Raw genomic sequence first — 19,765 nt, forward strand, 5'->3', positions numbered from 1 at the left:
TGCGACGGGTGACAGGTTGGAAAGAATTCGCCGGCCGCCGGAATAGTAGTCCGTTCACTGCACAACATAGAATCAAACGTTCCACCGAGAATGGTCGGAGTACTCTGGGAGTCAGGTCCGATTCAGGACTTCATGAAAATGTAACGAGACTCCAGATCGACGATATTCGTAGAAGTGGTCGATGTGCGCGAAGGAAGAGAAGGAATTTGACAGAAGAGGAGTTGTGGCGGCAGCAGATTCCGATCCCCCGCCCAGGGGACCGTTCCAGACCTTTGACCCTTATTAGAACCTCCACAAAAATATGCCTGCCATTCCGCCTTGTCACGATTCCCACCCGCAGGTGGGAAATACAATCCTTTCGAGGTTGTGCTTCGGTAGCTTAGCATTTCCCCACCTCTGATCTCTGCTTTTTCTTCCTCTTAGTGGCGTCCACTAGTTAATTAGTAACCTCGGCAAATCACAAGCGGGGTGCATACCTTAACGTCCTTTTATCCTCTAAAATTGCTCCTAATCGTGTTAACGGTATGGCTCGCTATATTACTTAGCATTAGAGGAACGTTATCGACCTCGCTAAACATAATAGCTACTTATACAAAGACGTAGTAAGGCATACTCGTACGTTAGTTAGAACCGTCGAGTATGCCATAAACAACTTAAGGCAATAGGGGTCGTTATTAAAACCGAGGATATTAAGAGGGCCCCCTCTATTAATAGATAACTTAGTAATAACGGTCTTACTCGACTACTTGCTCTCGAAGCTAGTAATAACGCTCTTCGAGATAGTATAGTTCCTTTTCGACGAGTTTAGTATTACTCTAGCGCTATCGATAATATCTAAGACAATTCGCGGAGCTAGATAGTCTCGTAAGGTGCTTCTTAAAATAGCATGTTAGCGTAGTTAGACCTAGCGTAACTAATACGTCGCTTATATGTATAGTTACGAGGAAGACTAGCTTATATTCGTCGATAAGAGTAGCGTAGATCGGTCCTCTACTACTCGTAAGTACGGATAGTCGCCTATCGGTTAGACTACTCGAGTTCGGGAACTATTAGCACGAGATTAAAGATATAACATATTACTAGCCTATACGATTAAAGGCCTACTACCTTATACAAGGATCTACTAAGGAACTACGGATGCTAAGTTCTTTAAGGACTAGTTTAGTCGATATCTGCTTCTAGTCTACCGGCCATTTCCTATAGCGAATTCGGTCATTATTATAGATAACGCAAGCTTCTACTAAGTTAACATACTCCGAGAGATAGCAGAATAGTACGGCGTACGTCTAGAGATGCTACCGCCTTACTCGCTAGACTTTAATCCGATTAAGGAGCTCTTCGGTAACATTAAGAAAGCTTTAAAGAGGAACTAGTAGGTGTTTCTCGCGGATCTAGCTAAGAACTTCTATAGATATCTAGTATTTATAGTCGATAAGTGTAGCTTAAGCGTAGCTAAAGCGAAGGCGCATTTTAGGAAGTCGTTATAGCTAGAGTTAGTGTAGTTATGTTAAGAGAAGTTAAGATAGTTGTCATAGGGTAGAACTTTAGGAGATTATTAGGATTTATTATAGTCTGCGTATTGAAGCTCTCTAATTAGTCCGGCTATAATCCCGTCTCGCCTAATTGTGTAAATAACAAGTCTAAGCTAATCAGAGTAGCCGCTTTATCTCTAGCTTAGCGCGGCTCCTAGACTCTAAAACCGGGCACCCTCTAAGTACATTAACTCTACGTCTCTTCGTTATCTACTACTAATATCGGGACCTCCTCTACTTCTGCGCCTTCTTACGGCACTACTACCTTCTTCTACTCGCGTACTCTATCCTTAATCTTAGTAGCAATACCCTCTAGTATGCCCTTTTAAACTAGCTAATCCGTCCTAAACTTCCTTCTATTAGATAGTTATTTTATCGTTACTCGAGCGCCATTAACCTTTAGATATGCTTGCCGGTAGTTAGCCTTCTATCTCTCTAATATAACATTACTTTTAAGCTATCGAAAGTAAGTAGATAGCGCCTAGTCTAGATAGACATATTTAGCGCTAACACTAATAGGTAATAAGTAGACTAGCGAGTAAGCTCGAGGTGCCGATAGCGACGAGGGACTTATATAATAGTAAGTGTTATACACCGGCGTAGGCGGTAATGACTCTAATAATCTACCTTAACTTGCTCGAGGCGTAGTTACTAGTAGTAGGCCCTTCCTCTAAATATTACTATCCTCTATTCTCTTAATCTAGTCCTTTACAAACTTCGACGGTACGTAGTTAGTCACTCTAGGCTTATTCTTATCCCTTATAGTAGCCTAGAAGTAGAACATTCTCTACGTTACTTCATAATGAACCTACTACTAATTAATCTAGCAGTATTTCCTATTACCCTTATAAGGGCACTAGTTCGCGGCGATAAGACGATAGCATGTCTCGGATTCTTTAGTCTCGGCATAAGTAAGCGTACTAGTTCGTATGTTCTACGCCTTCTAAGAAGCAGTTCCTTTATTAACTTAACTAGTAGGAGGATCGGTCGGTTTTTCCTAGGTTAGCACTACTTCTATTACTATCTAACTGTCGCCATTTACTAAAGCTATCTACCGACGGTAGGACTTTAAGTATTCGAAGATCGACTAGAAGGCCTTAGTCGAATAGTTCTCGGTCTTACTAGCGTTAATAATTACACTACGCTTCTTAACACCGCGTAGAGGGCATATCGCGGTAAGGGAGACGTCTATAAGAGCACCTTTATCTTAAGGTACCTTTATTAGCGCCCACTTAAGCTAACTATCTATTAAGGAATAATAGCATCTCTCTAAACTCTCGGCGCTTAGATTAGTTAGCGAGGGAGGAAGGATACGGCTAGAGCTAGCCTTTACGCCTTAAATAACAAACTTCTATCTAACATCGACATTAAAGTCCGCTAAATCGTCCTCCTCCGATGCTTCTAAGTCGACAATAATCGACTCGTTTACGCGCTCTACTAGCGCCTTACGCCTCTTTAGCTACTTCTTCGATTTATTACTCTTACGCTTCCCTTTACCCTTAGGTCGTAGTTACGAAGGCTCCGGCTCTAGCTCTACCTCTAGCTCTAGCTCTAAGTGCCGCGGCCTCGCGAGTAGCTCGGCGATTAAGGGGAGCGAGTTATTTAAGATCGAGGGATAAGTCTAAGGCTAAATAGACGACATATTTAACGACGAGGGCTCTAGAATTAACGACATTGTTGCTATATAGGAAGAAGACAGGCTTTAGCAGAGCTCGGTAATGCCTTACCCCGCTTAGAACATAATAGCGCTAACAAAAGTGGCGTAGAACTAGTGCAAAGATAGGATCGTCGATTTCTATGACTAAAAGCTGCCTTACCGAAGCATAACCTCGAAAGGATTGTAATGTTATTGAGAAGGAAACATGAGTCTATGCGCGTTGTTAGACTGAAGGCACTGTATTGATGACCAAGCCTCTCGCATGCAAGGCTCGAACGACTGTTCCGTCCCGATCCGCGCAACTTTGTGACATGCATGATGCTCGATGTATCTTGTATCTTCTGCAGAACATGTGAGCGAGAATGCTCGCTTGAATTACGGACGAAGCTCCTACTGTACACCTTTGACTGCCAGACGTTGGTGCTCCGCAATACGTCTGCTCGTGGTTTGGATTGCTCTATTGACGGAATGTCTATCCGCCCCAATCCAGCTCTTGGCGCAAAAGCCTCTCTCCAAGCAGACCCAGACCATAAGAATACCTCAGTGTAATAACGCCAGCAGATGGGAGATACCTCCGCCAGTAATATACTGTAGGCCGCGAAGAGTTCACCAGCCACTTGAAATGGCAATCCTGCAGTATTATCCTTGCAACACACCCAGCCCGGCGGAGGTCCTGCCGCCATGGGCTGTGGATTGAACCAATGCTTTGTCCCTCCGCACACAGATCGAAGACTTGAGAATTGAGACCGAGGTGGATTGTATTGATTGGCAAACCATAAGACGTGGCCGCAAGCAAAGACATATTGCTCGTCCCCATGGGACAGGCTCGTGAGCCGAGATGGTTCGACATATGGAGAAAGGGTCGTCTGTTCGAACCAGGTATGAAACTTTATGATTCTCGGCAAATTTTCTTCCTGTTGACTGTCCAGATATTATAAAATCTACAGCTGCTCTGTGTTGGATAGTTCTCAAAAGTATCGGTGTCAGTTACGGGCTGAACAAGAATGGAAAGCAGGTCGGCATTCGCTCAAAGCCCGGCGAGAACCCCGCCTTCGCTCCGCCTTTTTCCAGCCCCCGAGAAGTATGAGTAACATTAATCCTCGCCTCTGCTCAAACACTTGTGAATTACTCTTGTCCATTGCCCTGAAAGACATAAAGCAAGCATCACAATGTTGACCGGAATAGCGCACGTTAATCTCACAGTACCGGCCGGTACACTGGACGAAGCGGAGGCATTCTACAGCAATACTTTGGGTATGGGACGCGTTCCTGTTCCAGAGCTGCAAAGAGACAGACTGGCATGGTGCGTTGTCTATGAATTCCGATCGTGGAAGCCGTGATCAGATCATCTCTCTAACAAACGCTGCACAGGTTCGATATCACCCCGAAGGGACAACAAGTTCACATTGCTTTTGGCCCGCCAAATGAAGAATCCTCCCGTCACCCATGTTTCCGTGTAGAGTCGCCGGAAGCTCTGTTAAAGCTCCAAGGCCGCGTTTTTGAGCATTTCGAAGCAGGCGGTAAAGGAGCACCAAAGGCGGCCGACAAGCCCGGAAATGCCAACTCTGGTATGTCAACACAGGAACTTTATGCCCTTCCGCTCACTTGTCTGACCAAATTGAACAGGTTCAAAAGGTGTCGAGTATCCCGATAGATTTTTTGCAAGAGATTATGCTGGAAACCGTCTCGAATTCAGCTTGTGAGACATTTCTTTCTACACACAACGTATATCCGAATCGCAATTGTTTCTTACACAGATACGGTGAAACCGAGTCAATCAATGAACATATCAGCCGCCAAACCAGACGGGCAGGGACTGTTCCCGTGTTATTGCTTCTGGAAGTGGGGTAAGTGCAGCTGAGGAGATCAAGCTCTCAATTACCCAAGTGGGGTTGTCTCCATCCTCCTTTACAGGAGTTCTTTGTGAAGTGTGAGGCTCTCATTGTAGCTCCGTGTATGATACATGATTTAGCCGCCAAGGAAGTGATGATTCTTCTGAGGGGCACATCAATAGTGCCGGGTACCCGGTATACCGCTTCCACATTGATGATGATCATCACAGCAAAGCGGCACAGGCGTAGAAGCTATATAGCTGCTGCTCTTGCTTGATCTTGTTGACTCGAAGCAGGAAGGTCCTGTGAATTGATCGTTCAGAGCTATGGGCAAGCGTATACTCACATCATGCTTGGGGCTGCTAGTGCTCGGACGATGTGTATTTGCAACTCCAAGTACAACTCAGCTCGGTAGTGTGACTATCCTGGCCGCTGATGATTTGATCAGTACGTATCCGACTCGCAGCCATTGCACATCTTCTTCTTGGACACATCACTGACGTATTTATGAAGCTACCAACAATAACAAGACGAGTGCCGCTCTTCTCCTGGGCACACCATTGACTCTAGCATCTGCACTCACTGCATGCGAGTCACTACACGAGAATCTATGGTCACCTTCGTTGCTTCTTTTTACTGCTGGTTTGAACAATTCATTGGCATACGAGGTCTTCAGTGGACGTGTTGCAAGCAGTCAGCTCTTCTGGACTGGCCAGTCCCAGTCTCAACCGTCATCTTCAAAATACGCCGGCTCTCCTTCACATTCAAGACCTCCTCACCAGCCTCCACAATGTCAGGCCATTGATGTCAACGGAGATACGCATCATGTGAGCTGCAAAGAGAGGCTACCTGTCTTATGTTCCCAGACCGCTTCCGCGTCCAACATAACATACGCAGATAATTCTCCGCCGTATCAGATCTCTCAAGCCGTTGGCTTTCAAACACTTGTTGGGTATAGAGACTTCCTGACATTTCGATTTATGGGAGTTCGCTTCGCAGCCGAGCCCGAGAGATTCACATACTCTTCTATATACGAGGGGACGGGGACTAATGATGCTCTTGAGCCTGCGCCGGAGTGTCTAACCTTGCCCAACAATGGCTCGACAGACTGTCTGTTTCTCAACATTTGGACCACCAGTCTGCCTAGACCGGGTGCAAAACAGAATCTCAAACCTGTGATGGTCTACATCTATGGAGGTAATTGTTTCTTCTGCCATTCGTTGAGATGATGACTAATTAATCTAAAGGTGGCTTCACTACCGGATCCGCAAGTAATCCAACAAATGATGGGGGCAACCTTGCTGCTCGAGGAGATGTCGTGGTTGTTGACATCGCGTATCGTTTATCCACCCTCGGCTTCCTTGCCTTAGACGATGGCGTTCACAATGGCAATTACTTCCTCTCCGACCAGATCGCTGCCTTGGAGTGGGTACAGAAGCACATTGAGAGGTTTGGCGGAGACCCATCTCGTGTCACCATATTCGGCGAATCGGCTGGTGCTGAGTCTGTGAATGCTCTCATGGCTTCGCCAAAGGGCAAAGGCTTGTTTCATGGAGCTATACTGCAGTCGAACTACTACCAACCTTACGTCCCCTTGGTCACTGCAGTCAATCAGAGCACAACTCCGATACTCAATCTCGCAGGTTGCCGCGATGCCGCCGATCAGTTGGCATGCCTCCAAGCATACAATGCTACTGAGTTGCTTGATCTCAAAACTGTCTTCAAGTAAGCCCTCATGTCCTCTTTGGATGTTTAGTACTTATTCATGAATAGCTACCCTGTTGTTGATGGCACATACCTCGTGTCCGAGTTCATTGATCTTAACAGTACGACAGACATCACGAATCGCGTGCCAGTCATCATGGGCGTGAATAGAGACGAAGAAGGAGTCCTTGGCACAGTATACCCTACCACCAACCTCACTACCGGCATTGATGACATAGCTGCTGCAAATCATCTCAACGCCAGTGACATCCCCGCCTCAGATCTCTTCCCTCTTGGTACCAGCGACAACAACAATGCCACTCTGAATGTCTTCAATACAACCACTCGCATCTCCACAGATGTCTCTTTCCGCTGTTCCAACCAATTCGAAGCCTACGCCGGCGTCAAAGACGGTGTCCTCCCCAACATATGGTTCTATGAGTTCAATCGCACATATCAAGATCCAGCATACAACCCCAATCTCGTCTGCGCAGCTCCAGTCACACCTTCCCATCCCTATGGGGATCCTTCTCAGGAATACTTCAAATGCCACGCCGGAGATCTGGCGAACACGTTTGGCAATGTAGCTCGTGTAGGTTTTCCTGATCGAGATGGCTTGGATGCGAAGTTCGGGCAGTTGATCACCGACTATTGGACTAGCTTTGCGAGGAATCTTGATCCCAACCCTGATATGGCATATCTCAAGGTCAGAGGGTACTGGAATACTATCGAGCAGATTGAGAAGTCTGGTGCTTGGGAGAAGGTTGATGTGGAGCAGCCGATGATGATGGAGCTGCAGTGGAACTCTGTCATGATGCCTTTCAGAGATATTGAGCAGTGTGCTGTGTTGGGTTATCCATTGGACTTCCTTACTAGGTGAAGGATGAGGTGGTAGTCAAATGCCGTGCACGAGCAACATTGTTTGGAGTTGGGTTTCTTGCCATGATCACCGGTCTTGGTACTGCGTTGTGCAAAAGCATGCGTGATGCATATTCCAAGAAGTATCTACCAAAGATTCAATCGATCCAATATTTCCAATGTCGGCAATGCAGCTCACCAAGCCAGAGCATCATCCCAATTCAAATCATCTCAACCACTCTACCTCAAGAGAATGCTGACTTCTGATCAGCCCCCTCAACCGGCTTGGTGTAGCCCAATCTGTCCTTGTTGTAAAACTCAACCTTGATCTCATGATTGGCAGCACCGCCATCCAAACTTCCACTCTTCACACAAGTCATGTCTGGCATAATCTCCAGCTCAGTGTATAGAGAAGAACCACAGTTGGCGCAGAACCAGTGTTTGTTGATCTTGCCAGAGTCGCCCTTGGCATCGTAGTCCTTAGGAGAGCCCTTTGTGACTTTGAAGCTGGTGCGGGGGACGACGACGTTGGAGGTGTAGGCGGCGCCGGTCCATTTTTGGCAGTCGGTGCAGTGGCAGAGGGCTGTTACTGCTGGTTCGCCCTGGAAGAGTGAGCGTGAGCGTGAGATGTGGAGAGTGGAATGGAAGGTGGAAAAAGAGCTTACGGTGTATTCATAGTGGACTTGGCCACACATGCAACTGCCTTTTGCCATTGTCAATGTTGTAGTGCTTCGAAGTTGGTTGGGTGTTTGGATGTGAGTGCGGGACGGGTTCTGCTATATACAGTTGATGCGGGGAATAGAAGAAGATGCCGATGTTTGAAGCTCAAGATCAAGCGCGGGGCAGGAACGACGGTAAATGAATACAAACGGAAGACAGCAACTGAATTGAGAAGGAGAGATGGTCTATTTGAATACGAAGACCCCACGTACCAAGGCAGAGCATTTGGAATAGAGGCCGAGTTACCCCTCATCAGCAGCTGTGTAAATCAAGACGCCGCCTTCCGTCTCACCGGCAGTCCAGTCTTTGGTCAGAATCGAGGTAATCACCTCTCAACAGAACGTAGCTGAATTGTTTTGAACGCCGTAAACATTTTGTGAAAGCTCGTTGAAGACTCTCGAGAGCACCTGTCGCAAGTCTCGCTGCGTTGAGCAGCGGCTAGGAATCTGCTAAAGCAATTTGACCCAAACAGAGCTTCTGTCTCGAAGCGTCCGGACGATTGCATATACACATGCAGCGGCAGAAGAGAGCATGTGGGTTGTGTCCGGCGGCTCCCCGTCTTCATTCCAACAAGGCTCAACCTTCCAAAGCATACTCGTTGCCAGCAGCTTGTTCTTGCGGAAGCCGGGGCTTTAGAAGCTCTGATAGATGCTTCTCCGACAAGATACAGGCTTGACTGTCGAGCTGCTCAATGAAGCACAAAGCGGCGCGGCCTCAAACGTGTAGCGCATTCTATTCCCTAGGCCTGTCTTCTCACTGAGTACGCATGTGGAGAGACTGCATGGCATGGGCGGAAACATGACATACTATCGCAGGAGGAAGCATAGTGTATGCAGTGTGATCTTAATTTGCGTATGGTGAGCGGAACCACATCTGCGGATATGCGAGCTTCGGTATGGCTCAAGCATGTCTCGCACACTGCGTCCCCAACGACACTTGCCGCGCGTTATTTCCTTCCTCCTCTTTTGGCTCTCATGACTAGGCGAGGGTTGTTGGAGCTCGCTGTAATTACAACGTTCGGTTGCGGATCGTCTTTGGTGTGTGAACGGGGACGGTCGATATCGAGCCCAGCGGCGGACGTCTGGGATGGTTGGATTGCGCTCAAGAGAGGACCAGCGCGCCGGCATGCTGTGCTACTGTTTGAGATTATCGATGTCGTTTGGCAGACGCGGCTGATGTTGAGTCTTGTTGCTGCTTGCAATAGAGAGATCGGATGTACCGGAGCTCGTCTCCGAGATTGCCGCCATCAGCCGACGCAAAGATTTCCAACCTCTCTTCCTGTTCTCCAGAGTGCAATCACAAATCTTCTCAAAAGACATCAACCTTTGCTGCTCTGGAATAAAGAGTCAGGTCCATGATGTCTTACTTGCTGTTTGAATGATCGAGACCGGTGCTGGATCATGGATCGGTAGCTACTCCCACCTTCGACCGGACGAAGGACGTGTTTCGTTTGTCCGCACTTGACGGTCCAATGAAATAGGACTATACAGGTTTGTCTCGATGCAATGTGTGGCACTTAAGTATGTCGATTCGGGTCCCTGCACGCAAGTCTCTCTTCGTTTGTGCCTGTCACGTCGTCACTTTCACCTGTCCCAGAAAAGATCGTTTTCTCTGCATTCATCTTATTCTACGGAGTCTTTTGCTTTCTCTTTTTCCCCTACTAAGTGATCAGATATTCGTGATTTGGTCTGCTATTCTGGCGCTTCACTTTCGTTGGTCATCACTTGGCGGCCTCACGTTGGAAGACGAACTCCGATAATTATTTCCTCCTAACTCTTCACCTCACTCTGATTGCCAACGCCTCTCTGAACGACTTCCATCACTCACTTCAGAACCAACGCGCCCTTGCTTTCTTCACACAGCTTGGTTACCATCCTTTGAGTAAGTTTTGCAGCTCTTCACACGCGCGTCTCTTTCTGCTGGTCGTCAGCGCAACTCTCCCCTCCCTCTTTCTCATTACATTACGACCCTACTTCAACATCCGCTAACGCTTCAAAGTTGAGTTGAGAGCCCGGTCAAGATGCGCCTGAACGGCCACGCGGTCGACGCGCAGAATCTCTATGATCTCGTCAACCACATCGTCTTGCCTCCACGACTACCACAGAGCGCTGACATTAAGCCCGAAATCATCGAACAAAATCTCCTACATCTTGTTCGAGATGTTCTTCCGGCTATGGAGAGTGGCACATGTCCAGCCTGGACAGACATCGCCAGGATGCTTTCCAAGCTCGACCTCGTCAAGAATGCGAACGGCCTTGATTCTAATACTCTTAGAGCTGATCTTGCTACGCTCGCACCTGATGGTCTGTATACTTACACATCTTGCGTTTCCCAAGTGCTTCTCGCTGACAATGTCTTAGGCTGCCTCACACTATTCCTCAAGGCCCAGAATGCGGGTCTCTTAATTCGTCACAGCCAAGAGAAGCGCATAATTTTCGAAACTTTCGAACTGTCCGCTACCTCTGAGGGTGTTATGTCAACCACCGGCAGACTTTCAAGAACCTTTCCCGGCAACGCCGTTAGTGTTCCGGGCCAGACCTTCTTCGACGCTTCGTTCCGGAATGAGCTTTCAGACCTACTCTCTCGGCTGAGTAGTGAGTCTGTGCATCTTTACGAACCTACGAGCAGCAAAGCCGGTCAGCAAAACAGGGAAGAGCGCGATACCACAGATCCCGGCTTGGTCTCGGACTGTCTCATGACTATGCTGTGTGCGGTTGGCAAGAGAGAAGATCTTTCACTGGTTCAAAAATTTGTCCGTGATGATGTCCTTTGGCAAGACGCGTTGCACCCATGGCGAAGATCTCCCTTCTGGACGTTACTCAGAATCTCAATCCTTCGAACATTGCTAGCCTCCCGCGGACTCGCCAATGCTCAAAAACAGTACAAGATATTTATGATCAACATCGTAGCACGTCTGCTCGACCTCTTGGCTCATGCCTCTATCAGACCCGACATCCTCTCATCTGTACATGTTAAGCTTGCTCGCCGTGTGCACAAGTTTGAGCAGCAGTTTGGAGCTTTTCATGACAACCGCATTCTGAACATCTCCAAGAATGCCTGTGAGACAATGAAGGGCACTTGGACATCGATATCTGCGAATCCCGAACGCGTTTCTGTGATACCGCGTGCTGGATGGGAAGACGCGTCCAACCTTCATCTACCGGCGGCGAGAAAGATTCTCGAGGAAGCCGCGAAGCCTCAGGAGGTATCTGCCAGCCCTCGAATCTTCGTGCCGCCTCCACAATCACGTTTATCCATGGACAGACTGCCGACACTGGAGCGCTCCTCTTCTGGTCCAGACCAAGCCCTTAGGCTGGCAGAAATTGAACTCTGGGTTGAAAAGCACCTCGAGAGCTGGACTGACGCAGTCTTGCGTGATGTGACTCGCAAACCTTTCGACGAACTCGCTTTGCTCATCGAAAAGTATTGGTCGCTCGCCAAATCTCAATATGATCAAAGCCCGCTCGACAAATCGAACGCATTGCTGACTGTACTCGAACTATGGGTGGCTCTGGACAAACTCTGTATCATGCGGCTCCCTCTACTGAGGAGACATGCGCCCGAGATATCTACTACACTTCTTCGGCCTTTGCTCTTGCCCAAGTTCGAACAGATGCGTCGACTGTCTCAGGTTGAGAAGCACATCAACGAGCGGCTCTCTGGTCTTGCTAAAGGCACCGCTAGTGTCTTTGAGCAACCAAGCGCAAACAGTCTCCCAATCTGGTACTATAACATCACACCTGAACTCCAGCAGTTGCGCCACGAGATCCAGCAGTCCGATCAACAGAAGAGACAAAGAAAGCTGGAAGAACTTGAGACGTCAACGCAAAAGTACAACAGTCTTGTCGCGCAGGCCGCAAAGCTCGAACATCTATATCGTACCAGTCGAAGGAATAACCTGTACCACGACAAGGCAAACTGTCCACGATGTCCGATCGAGCGACAATATGCTGCTATGGATATCAGTGTCGATGAGAAGTCACTTCCCGAGAATGCTATTCAAGCAAAGGCTGCTGTTTTCGAGCTCGCCATACCAGTCGAGTTCGCTGCGTGGCGAGATGTCACTTGGTATATCATCCATGATATCGGGCAGCGAACATCGTCTCGAGGTGCGGAAGTGTTCGAAGTGGCTGCAGACTACGGCCAGCTTCGCCCATTCGCTAAGGCTAGAACTCGACAGCCACATTTAACGCTAGCCTCAAGAACGAAAACCTTCATCCGGTCTCACTATTCCGTGAAGAAGTTGCCCACAACCCGAGACGCGGTCTGCGTCAACAACGCCCTGCAGTACGATATGCTCAACAGAAATGCCCATACTTGGTTAGCTCGTCCTCAAGGTGAATCTAGCTTCAAGGCTTACTGCACTCTTTCCCTCCCACCTGGCCCATACGCCAACTTGGACTGGGCAGTACGTGAAACAAATCATACTACAAACGAAGTTATGGCTTCGCAAAGTGATTGCGCTGACAGTCTGGAGATTCGAGAATACGTCGTCTTTTGCAGTCTCCGCTCTGGCGAGAGGCTTCAGTGGCTCAACATCCTTCGTGAGTACGGATGTAGTAACCTGACTTTCAACAACCCCGCGGTTACAACTCTGATTCTCCAAGCCATTTGGGAAGCGGGCAGCCCCTCCCACGACGAGTTTCGAGTGGCACACGACGAACTACGCAATAAGGAATTTTGCACCAAGCTTCTGGAGATGCTTCACGAAAAGCTGAGCTCCATTAAGAGCAACTGGCAAGAACAACACAGCATGATGTCACTCATACAGATCACTCTTCGAGTGCTTTCTCTGACCACAGATGCGGGAACCGAAACGGCCTGTCACAGCCTACTACGAACAGCAAGAAAAGTGTGTCTCGAATGGTGCCGACAAATTCAAGTGCACATGAACAACAACTCGACTCAAGAGGTCGTACAAGGAAAGGCGATTGTCCATCTGTTGAGTGCAGCATTGTCTGGCTACAGCACTTTTGATGTCGATGAGCGGCATCTCGCTCGTACGCTGGCTTCCAGCGAAGATATTGCTACATTGGCAGAGGCCCAAATCATTGTGTGCGACAACACAGCCGTCGGTCGCACCGCTATCTCTTCGTTGCTCAAACAAAGTTTGATCCATCATGCGACTATCGCTCACAAGATTGAGCCTTATGTCTGCGACATATTACGCACTGATGGAGCAGGACTCAATCAAGCTGTTCAGCGGATCTGGAACGGCGCCGCACTGCAGCCGAGTTGGGATTTCGCATCTGCTTCATCTCGGTCGTGGCTCGTCAACAAGACTCTCCCGAAAGACGGTAGACGCCAGACCGTCCATTTCAATCTACTTGGCGGTGATCTGCTTGTCGACGGAAAGCCTGTTGGTAAGATTCCCAGCAGCATCAGATCTCAGCCGCTGTTCCAGCAGATATTCGGACCTGCCATCCTCAATGTTTTTGCATCAAACATGCCTGGAATGGACTACACGGTATCTCAACACATCCAAGAGCACGAAGTTCACATCGGTGTCAAGGATGGGAAAGTCTTGATCCGAGCCTGCCATGGAAAGAACATGTTGCAAGCACTGTCGCAAGACACGTTCGCCAATCAACTGCCATCATACTTTGCTCAGTCTTTCACACACTGGCTCGACGAGTGTACTGGTGATGTTGACTTTCGTCCTCTCGAACATCCGTGGCAAGTCTCGCAAGAGCACTGGAAGCTGACGTTTTGTGACTCGGACTTCCTACAAACAAGATGCCAGATGCGGCGTGGGCAGGAAAGACTTCTTGAGAACCAGAGTGTCGTAGGAAAGTCTGTCACGAAGATTCTCGGCGCACTGGACAGCGCTTCTCAATGTCAGATCGTCCTTGACGACTCGCAACCTTCCGAGCTCAAGGTGTATCTGCGAAGATATAACCTGCATTTCCATGTCACCAAAGAAGGAGCTCTTCTGTCTCTAGAATACAGCTCTGTGGTTGATCCTGACCAGAGCATTGCCAGTATGTTGGGACTTCGCAGCAAACTTGTACTTCGAGACATTTCTGCAGTTGAAGACTTACAAGAACGGCGAGTCATCGTTCCCTGGGGCCAAGTCTTGATTTCGAAGAGAGACAATCATGTTTCCGTCGAAGTGCCGTACGGGACTACAGGCAAGCAGAAATATTTTGTTTACAGCGTAGATCGCCATTTGCGCAAGCTGAGAGGGCAACAAGATGTTTTGAGCACACTTTACAAGGCATACCTTCATGCTGTCACATCTTTTGTGCTTCCTGACCCATTCACTGGCCGTACGGGTACAGAGGAGTCTCTCTCCACGCTCAAGGAAGCATCTCTTTTCTCGTGTGTGCCTTTGGACGACAAGGAGAAAGACACTCTCAATCTGATAGCGTCGTTGACACCATCTCGTGTCTACTATCCCAAACATAAGAAGGTCATGCAAACAGTTCATTGGAACTCCAATCTCTCTCCACAGTCTCAGCATGACGATTTTCTGCTGGCGGCCGCATCCATCTTTGACCATCACAGTAGCACTGAAGTTCTATTCGACTTGAGTGATCGATCCAAGGTCGAGTTGTGCAACCGAGGTGACCCATTGCTTCTGAGAAGAGCCAGGAGAGGTAACGCTTCCGTCATGAAGTCGGGGCTATTCTCAGACCTGACACCATCGCAACACGAGGATGAGACTTATCCTGGTCGTGACAAGCTTGGTCGGGGCCACCGGGCCACTAGAGTTTTCGAGATTGCATCGCTTATCAAGGAATGGCCTCCTCGCGTTGCTACACACACAGCTCTTGTTCAGGTCATCAAGACTTGGGGGAATGTCTCTGGCTATAGTTCTGGGGTTTTTGGTCAGTCGTCTCTGCAAGAATTGAGCTCGCTCGAGTTAAGCGAGCATTTTGGTTCGTTGTACGAGCTTTGTCGTCATGCGTCACAAGCATCATCGACCTTTCCTCTCATGTTCAAATTCTGCGCCATCGCAATTGGAGCAGATGAAGAGAAGCTCATGCATCTCAGAACATTGCTCGCCTTCGCTTTCTCCGATTCTTTCCTCAACATCGATCCGCCGCCTTCGGTGGTTCGATACACGTTGGGCGAGGGATCATCTCCATCCGAACAGGTCATTGCGCAAGCCATCAATCAGCACGTGATTCGCTACGAGATGTTCAGTGACGATCCCAGCGTCACAGAAATCGAAGAATTCGAGAGAAAGGAGAGTGAACAGAATGCGCATAAAGGACGTCTTTGCACAAAGATTGTGTCCATCTGGCCAGGAACATCTGTCTCCGTGGCGCAGGCAGATTATCGCCACTTGAAGACCCCTGGAATTGTGAAGGAGTGTCAGAGACTCTTCGACGAATGGCACAAGAACCGTCTCTTTTTGGATCATATCAAGAGAGTGGCGACAAGTCTCGCTTCGATGCAGGCGTTCCATGGCCGTTACGAAATTCCTTCTCCAAACATGCCAACTCTGGTGCAACAGCACGCAACTCATCCACGATTTACATTGATCCACCTCCTCAAAGCACGCTCTAGCATTGCTTTTATTAGGCCATCCTCCCAACTTTCTGTGCGTCCCGGACAGTCTTTGGAAGATGCTTCTCAGATCAAGGGTATGATTGCTACGTTGGACTCAAGCTCAAGCTCAACGCATGTAGTATACTGTGAGACTCTTCGCGCGAGCATCGAAGCGCTCGAGGGGAAATACAACGATCTCGAAGATCAACAGGTACCAATCTCCGGTGACACTATCGAGCGGCACAGAGCAGCTACAGCCGCTGAAGTCGAAACTACGCTCCATGAGATCCGTACAACTTTATCGCCTGTGGTTATCTCTGCGTCTCTTGCCGATAACGCGGACTTGTGGCCACGTCTTTCCGAACCATGTCTGCTTGCACAGCTTTCTCGTAACAACATCACTCAACTACCGGAAGATTGGAAGATGTCGTTGCTCAACTTTGGAGAGAAGATGGCATCTCTACAGAGGGCCGAACGTATCACAAACTTGCATCATACTTCAAACAAGAGAACCTTGTGGAAGGAGCTCAAGCATCCGGGAAGAGAGGGATGGGATGTTGATGAGTATCCCAGCTGGCTTCTTCTAGAAATCGAAAACAACATCACAATTCGGCCACTCCAGGCGAAGGTTGCCAAGGAGATGATCAATCCCAGCTCTGGGAAGAACTCCGTGCTGCAGCTCAACATGGGCGAAGGCAAGTCTTCAGTCATCGTACCCATGCTAGCGACTGCTTTGGCAGATGGCACAAGGTTAGCAAGAGTGATCGTGTTGAAACCGCTTCTACGTCAGACAGAACAGGTTCTCACCCAGCGCTTGGGCGGTCTACTGGATCAGCGTGTTGGCCACATTCCATTTTCTCGCAAGACTAGGGTGAACGTCTCAACGATCGCTGTCATTCAGGATACACTCCAACGTTACGCGCAGAGTCACGGAGTTATGGTCATTATCCCCGAAGAGATACTTTCGATGAAACTCATGACGCGCGAAAGAATGACCTCGGGTCCTACCCTCGGCACCGCCATCTTGACAATGCAGCGCTGGCTCAAGGACAAGGCTCGTGACATACTCGATGAGAGTGATGAGATTTTGAGTGTTCGATCTCAGTTGATCTATCCTGTTGGTAGTCAGCACATGCTTGACGGCAAGAATGAACGTTGGCAGATCGCGCAAGCCGTACTTCAGAGAGTCAACTTCCATGTAAAACGACTTGCTGCCTCTTATCCATCCGATCTAGAGCTTGAGTTCAACGGCAAGTCGTTTCCTTTGCTCAAGTTTCTTCGTCCAGGCGTTGGCGAGATACTTATCGAATTTCTGGTCGAAGATGCTATCAATGGTCGCATTGCCGGTCTGTCATTTGATTTTTACTCTGAAGAAACAAGAGATGCAGTCAGAAGCTACATCAGCTCGCGTGAAGTCTCTAAGCAGCATCTTGAAGTCCTCACCGCCTTACTACAGAAAGGGCCAGACTGGGATGGCCTGCTTATATTGCGCGGTCTGTTCGCTCATGACGTCTTGTCTTTCTCGCTACAACGCAAACGATGGCTAGTTGAGTATGGCCTCGATCCTCGACGCTGCCTCATGGCAGTGCCGTATCGAGCTAAAGGTGTTCCAAGCACGAATTCAGAATTTGGTCATCCGGATGTCGGTATCCTGTTGACGTGTCTCAGCTATTATTACACAGGCTTGACACTCGAACAGATGCACACTTGTTTCACCATCCTTTCCAAGGACTCTAACCCCCAGGAGGTGTACAATGACTGGGTGTCTGCACGTGATTTCCCTTCGAATTTGAAGTCGTACGAGGCAGCCAATCTGGACGACAAGGCGCTGTGCGAGAACATACTTTTTCCCAAGCTCCAGTTCAGTCTGGGGATCATCACTTTCTACTTGAATCAGGTTGTATTTCCCAAGGAAGGCAAGGAGTTTGCCAAGAGAATTTCAGCTTCTGGTTGGAATATTCCATCAGAATCGCACGATCCCAGTCTCGTCACTACTGGGTTCAGCGGGACGAACGACAGCCGATCAACTCTTCCATACTCAATCAAGCAGGAAGATCTTCCGGAACTGCTTCACACAAACGCCATGGTACTCAACCTGCTTCTTCGAGCAGAGAATCGAAACTACCTGCAGAGCGTTGATGTGCATGGCAAGAAGTTGAATATCGAGGGCTTTCTTGCATTGATTACTAACCAAAGTCCCCGAGTCAATGTTCTTATCGACGTAGGGGCTCAAGTTCTCGAAGCTACGAACATGCAACTCGTTCAACAGTGGCTAGCTCTCGAGACGAACGCACACGCAGCAGTCTTCTTCGATGAACAAGATGAAGCGATGGTTCTGGACCGAAGCGGTGCTGTTATCCCGCTGCGTATCTCGCCGTTCTCCGGCAAGCTAGATGCTTGCCTGATATACCTGGATGAAGTACACACCAGAGGCATCGATCTTGCCATACCCGTCGGAGCACGGGCTGTAGTTACCTTAGGGCCCCGCCTGGTGAAGGATCGGTTGATGCAGGGTAAGTTTTACTGTTCTAGATGAGTTTCCTTTCACTAACATGCCTTAGCTTGTATGCGATTGCGCAGTCTAGGAAGTGGCCATTCTCTATGTTTTGTCGCTCCGCCTGAAGTACACCGAAGCATCTGCGACGCAGCAAGCGGAAACGAAGAATCACGTCTTAGCTCATTTAACGTCCTCGCCTGGTGTATGGAACAAACCTGCCAAGCTCTGGATATTGCGAGACCTTTGCGAGCTATGCATGGTCTGGAGATGTTGCGCCAACGAAAAGTCCTTGAGCAGTGCCTACCTGAGAACATGGTATCAAAGACAATTGCGAGTGATTCTCCTGCCATGGAAATCTTCTGGCAACGCATCCAAGAAGACGATGCACAGAACTTGGAAAATCTTTACGGCATCAACGATCATCGAATTGGTATCTTCCAGAGCTTGCTTGATCGTAATTCGAAGGACGCTGCGATGAAGCACCTTGTCACCGAATTTCAGACCATGAGCAAGACTCGTTTGCAAGACTCCAGCATGGACAATGAACAGGAACGCGAGCTTGAACATGAGATCGAAAAGGAGCGCCAGATCCAGCGACCGCCAAAGTTGGAGCCAGTGATTCCCGCAGTCAGCAAGGGTCTTGAACAGTACATCGCGACCGGTACCAGCTTTTCTCTGAGCCAATGCGAGGCAGTCAACGCTTTTGAATGTTTCAATATGACTACTGCGAAGAAGGCTGCTGTGCAACAAAACATCAAGCCCAGCGCTTTCTCAGTTATGACAACACGAGACTTCGTTCATTCTGTGCAATTCGCGAAAGGCACTCTTTCCGACAACTACCTTCGCCCTACGACTTGGGTGCTGAGTTGTAATGAGCCAGACCAGACACAATCTTTGCTCATCATTAGCGGACATGAGGCCGATGTGCTCCTCCCGAAGATCAAAGCCTCGGACAAAGTTCGCCTTCATATCTTCGCTGCACGTTTAAACAAGAAGATGGCACGTTTCAACCGCATGGACTTCTACACTCCTAACGCCAAGCCCAACGACATCGCCCTTTCGCCTCAAGCCATTCGTGATCTTGAGTTGTTCTCAGGATCTTTGTACGTCGACAACATGGCCAAGTACGAGCAGCTGTGTCACTTCCTGGGTATCGTGACCTCTTCAACTCGTCCACGCGACAAGCCAGTCCACACTGACGGGTTTGTTGCCCCAGAGATCAGAGAAGAGATTGGATGGCCGGAGTCTTGTTCTTTCGAACTCAGTCCTCTTCCATTCCTAAAGCATGTCTTGTCGCTTCGCATGCACGGTCAGGCATTCGACCACAGTCATCTGGGTGCCTTGCTGAACGGTAGGGCTTTACAAAATGCTGCTTTCGAAGGTTGCCAAGAGATCGAGGAGATCTTTGAAGAGATGGATATTGACGGTTAGAAGGGAACGGCGATGGAGAAGTTTTCTGTGACTCTTG

At 48.7% G+C, this 19,765-nt stretch overlaps 5 protein-coding genes across 5 annotated transcripts; 4 read left to right on the forward strand and 1 right to left on the reverse strand.

The window, feature by feature from the left end:
* Nucleotides 1-3,422: 3,422 nt before the first annotated feature.
* On the forward strand, nt 3,423-4,140 carry M438DRAFT_162339 (uncharacterized protein). Its single transcript, XM_029899053.1, has 2 exons — nt 3,423-4,068; nt 4,119-4,140. Exon 1 carries the CDS (start codon nt 3,515-3,517, stop codon nt 3,884-3,886), a length of 372 nt encoding a protein of 123 aa, XP_029763308.1. The 5' UTR covers nt 3,423-3,514; the 3' UTR covers nt 3,887-4,068; nt 4,119-4,140.
* Nucleotides 4,141-4,358: 218 nt separating this feature from the next.
* On the forward strand, nt 4,359-4,892 carry M438DRAFT_268068 (putative glyoxalase family protein; the record flags this gene model as incomplete). The annotated part of the gene is made up of 3 exons (XM_029900222.1): nt 4,359-4,492; nt 4,561-4,757; nt 4,816-4,892. The coding sequence occupies 3 exons, from the start codon at nt 4,359-4,361 to the stop codon at nt 4,890-4,892; spliced, it is 408 nt and encodes a 135-aa protein (XP_029763309.1).
* A 968-nt stretch (nt 4,893-5,860) lies between these two features.
* On the forward strand, nt 5,861-7,605 carry M438DRAFT_268196 (alpha/beta-hydrolase; the record flags this gene model as incomplete). The annotated part of the gene is made up of 3 exons (XM_029900233.1): nt 5,861-6,218; nt 6,269-6,746; nt 6,795-7,605. Coding segments are annotated over 3 exons (1,647 nt in total), but the record flags the coding sequence as incomplete, so codon positions are not given.
* A 223-nt stretch (nt 7,606-7,828) lies between these two features.
* On the reverse strand, nt 7,829-8,296 carry M438DRAFT_268386 (uncharacterized protein; the record flags this gene model as incomplete). Its single annotated transcript, XM_029900249.1, has 2 exons — nt 7,829-8,185; nt 8,249-8,296. The coding sequence occupies 2 exons, from the start codon at nt 8,294-8,296 to the stop codon at nt 7,829-7,831; spliced, it is 405 nt and encodes a 134-aa protein (XP_029763311.1).
* Nucleotides 8,297-10,323: 2,027 nt separating this feature from the next.
* M438DRAFT_353165 (uncharacterized protein) lies at nt 10,324-19,728 on the forward strand (the record flags this gene model as incomplete). The annotated part of the gene is made up of 3 exons (XM_029906849.1): nt 10,324-10,606; nt 10,664-18,313; nt 18,362-19,728. 3 exons carry the CDS (start codon nt 10,324-10,326, stop codon nt 19,726-19,728), a joined length of 9,300 nt encoding a protein of 3,099 aa, XP_029763312.1.
* Between the last annotated feature and the right edge of the window lie 37 nt (nt 19,729-19,765).

Source organism: Aureobasidium pullulans, assembly GCF_000721785.1.
Source record: "Aureobasidium pullulans EXF-150 unplaced genomic scaffold scaffold_4, whole genome shotgun sequence".
Lineage (NCBI taxonomy): Eukaryota > Fungi > Ascomycota > Dothideomycetes > Dothideales > Saccotheciaceae > Aureobasidium > Aureobasidium pullulans.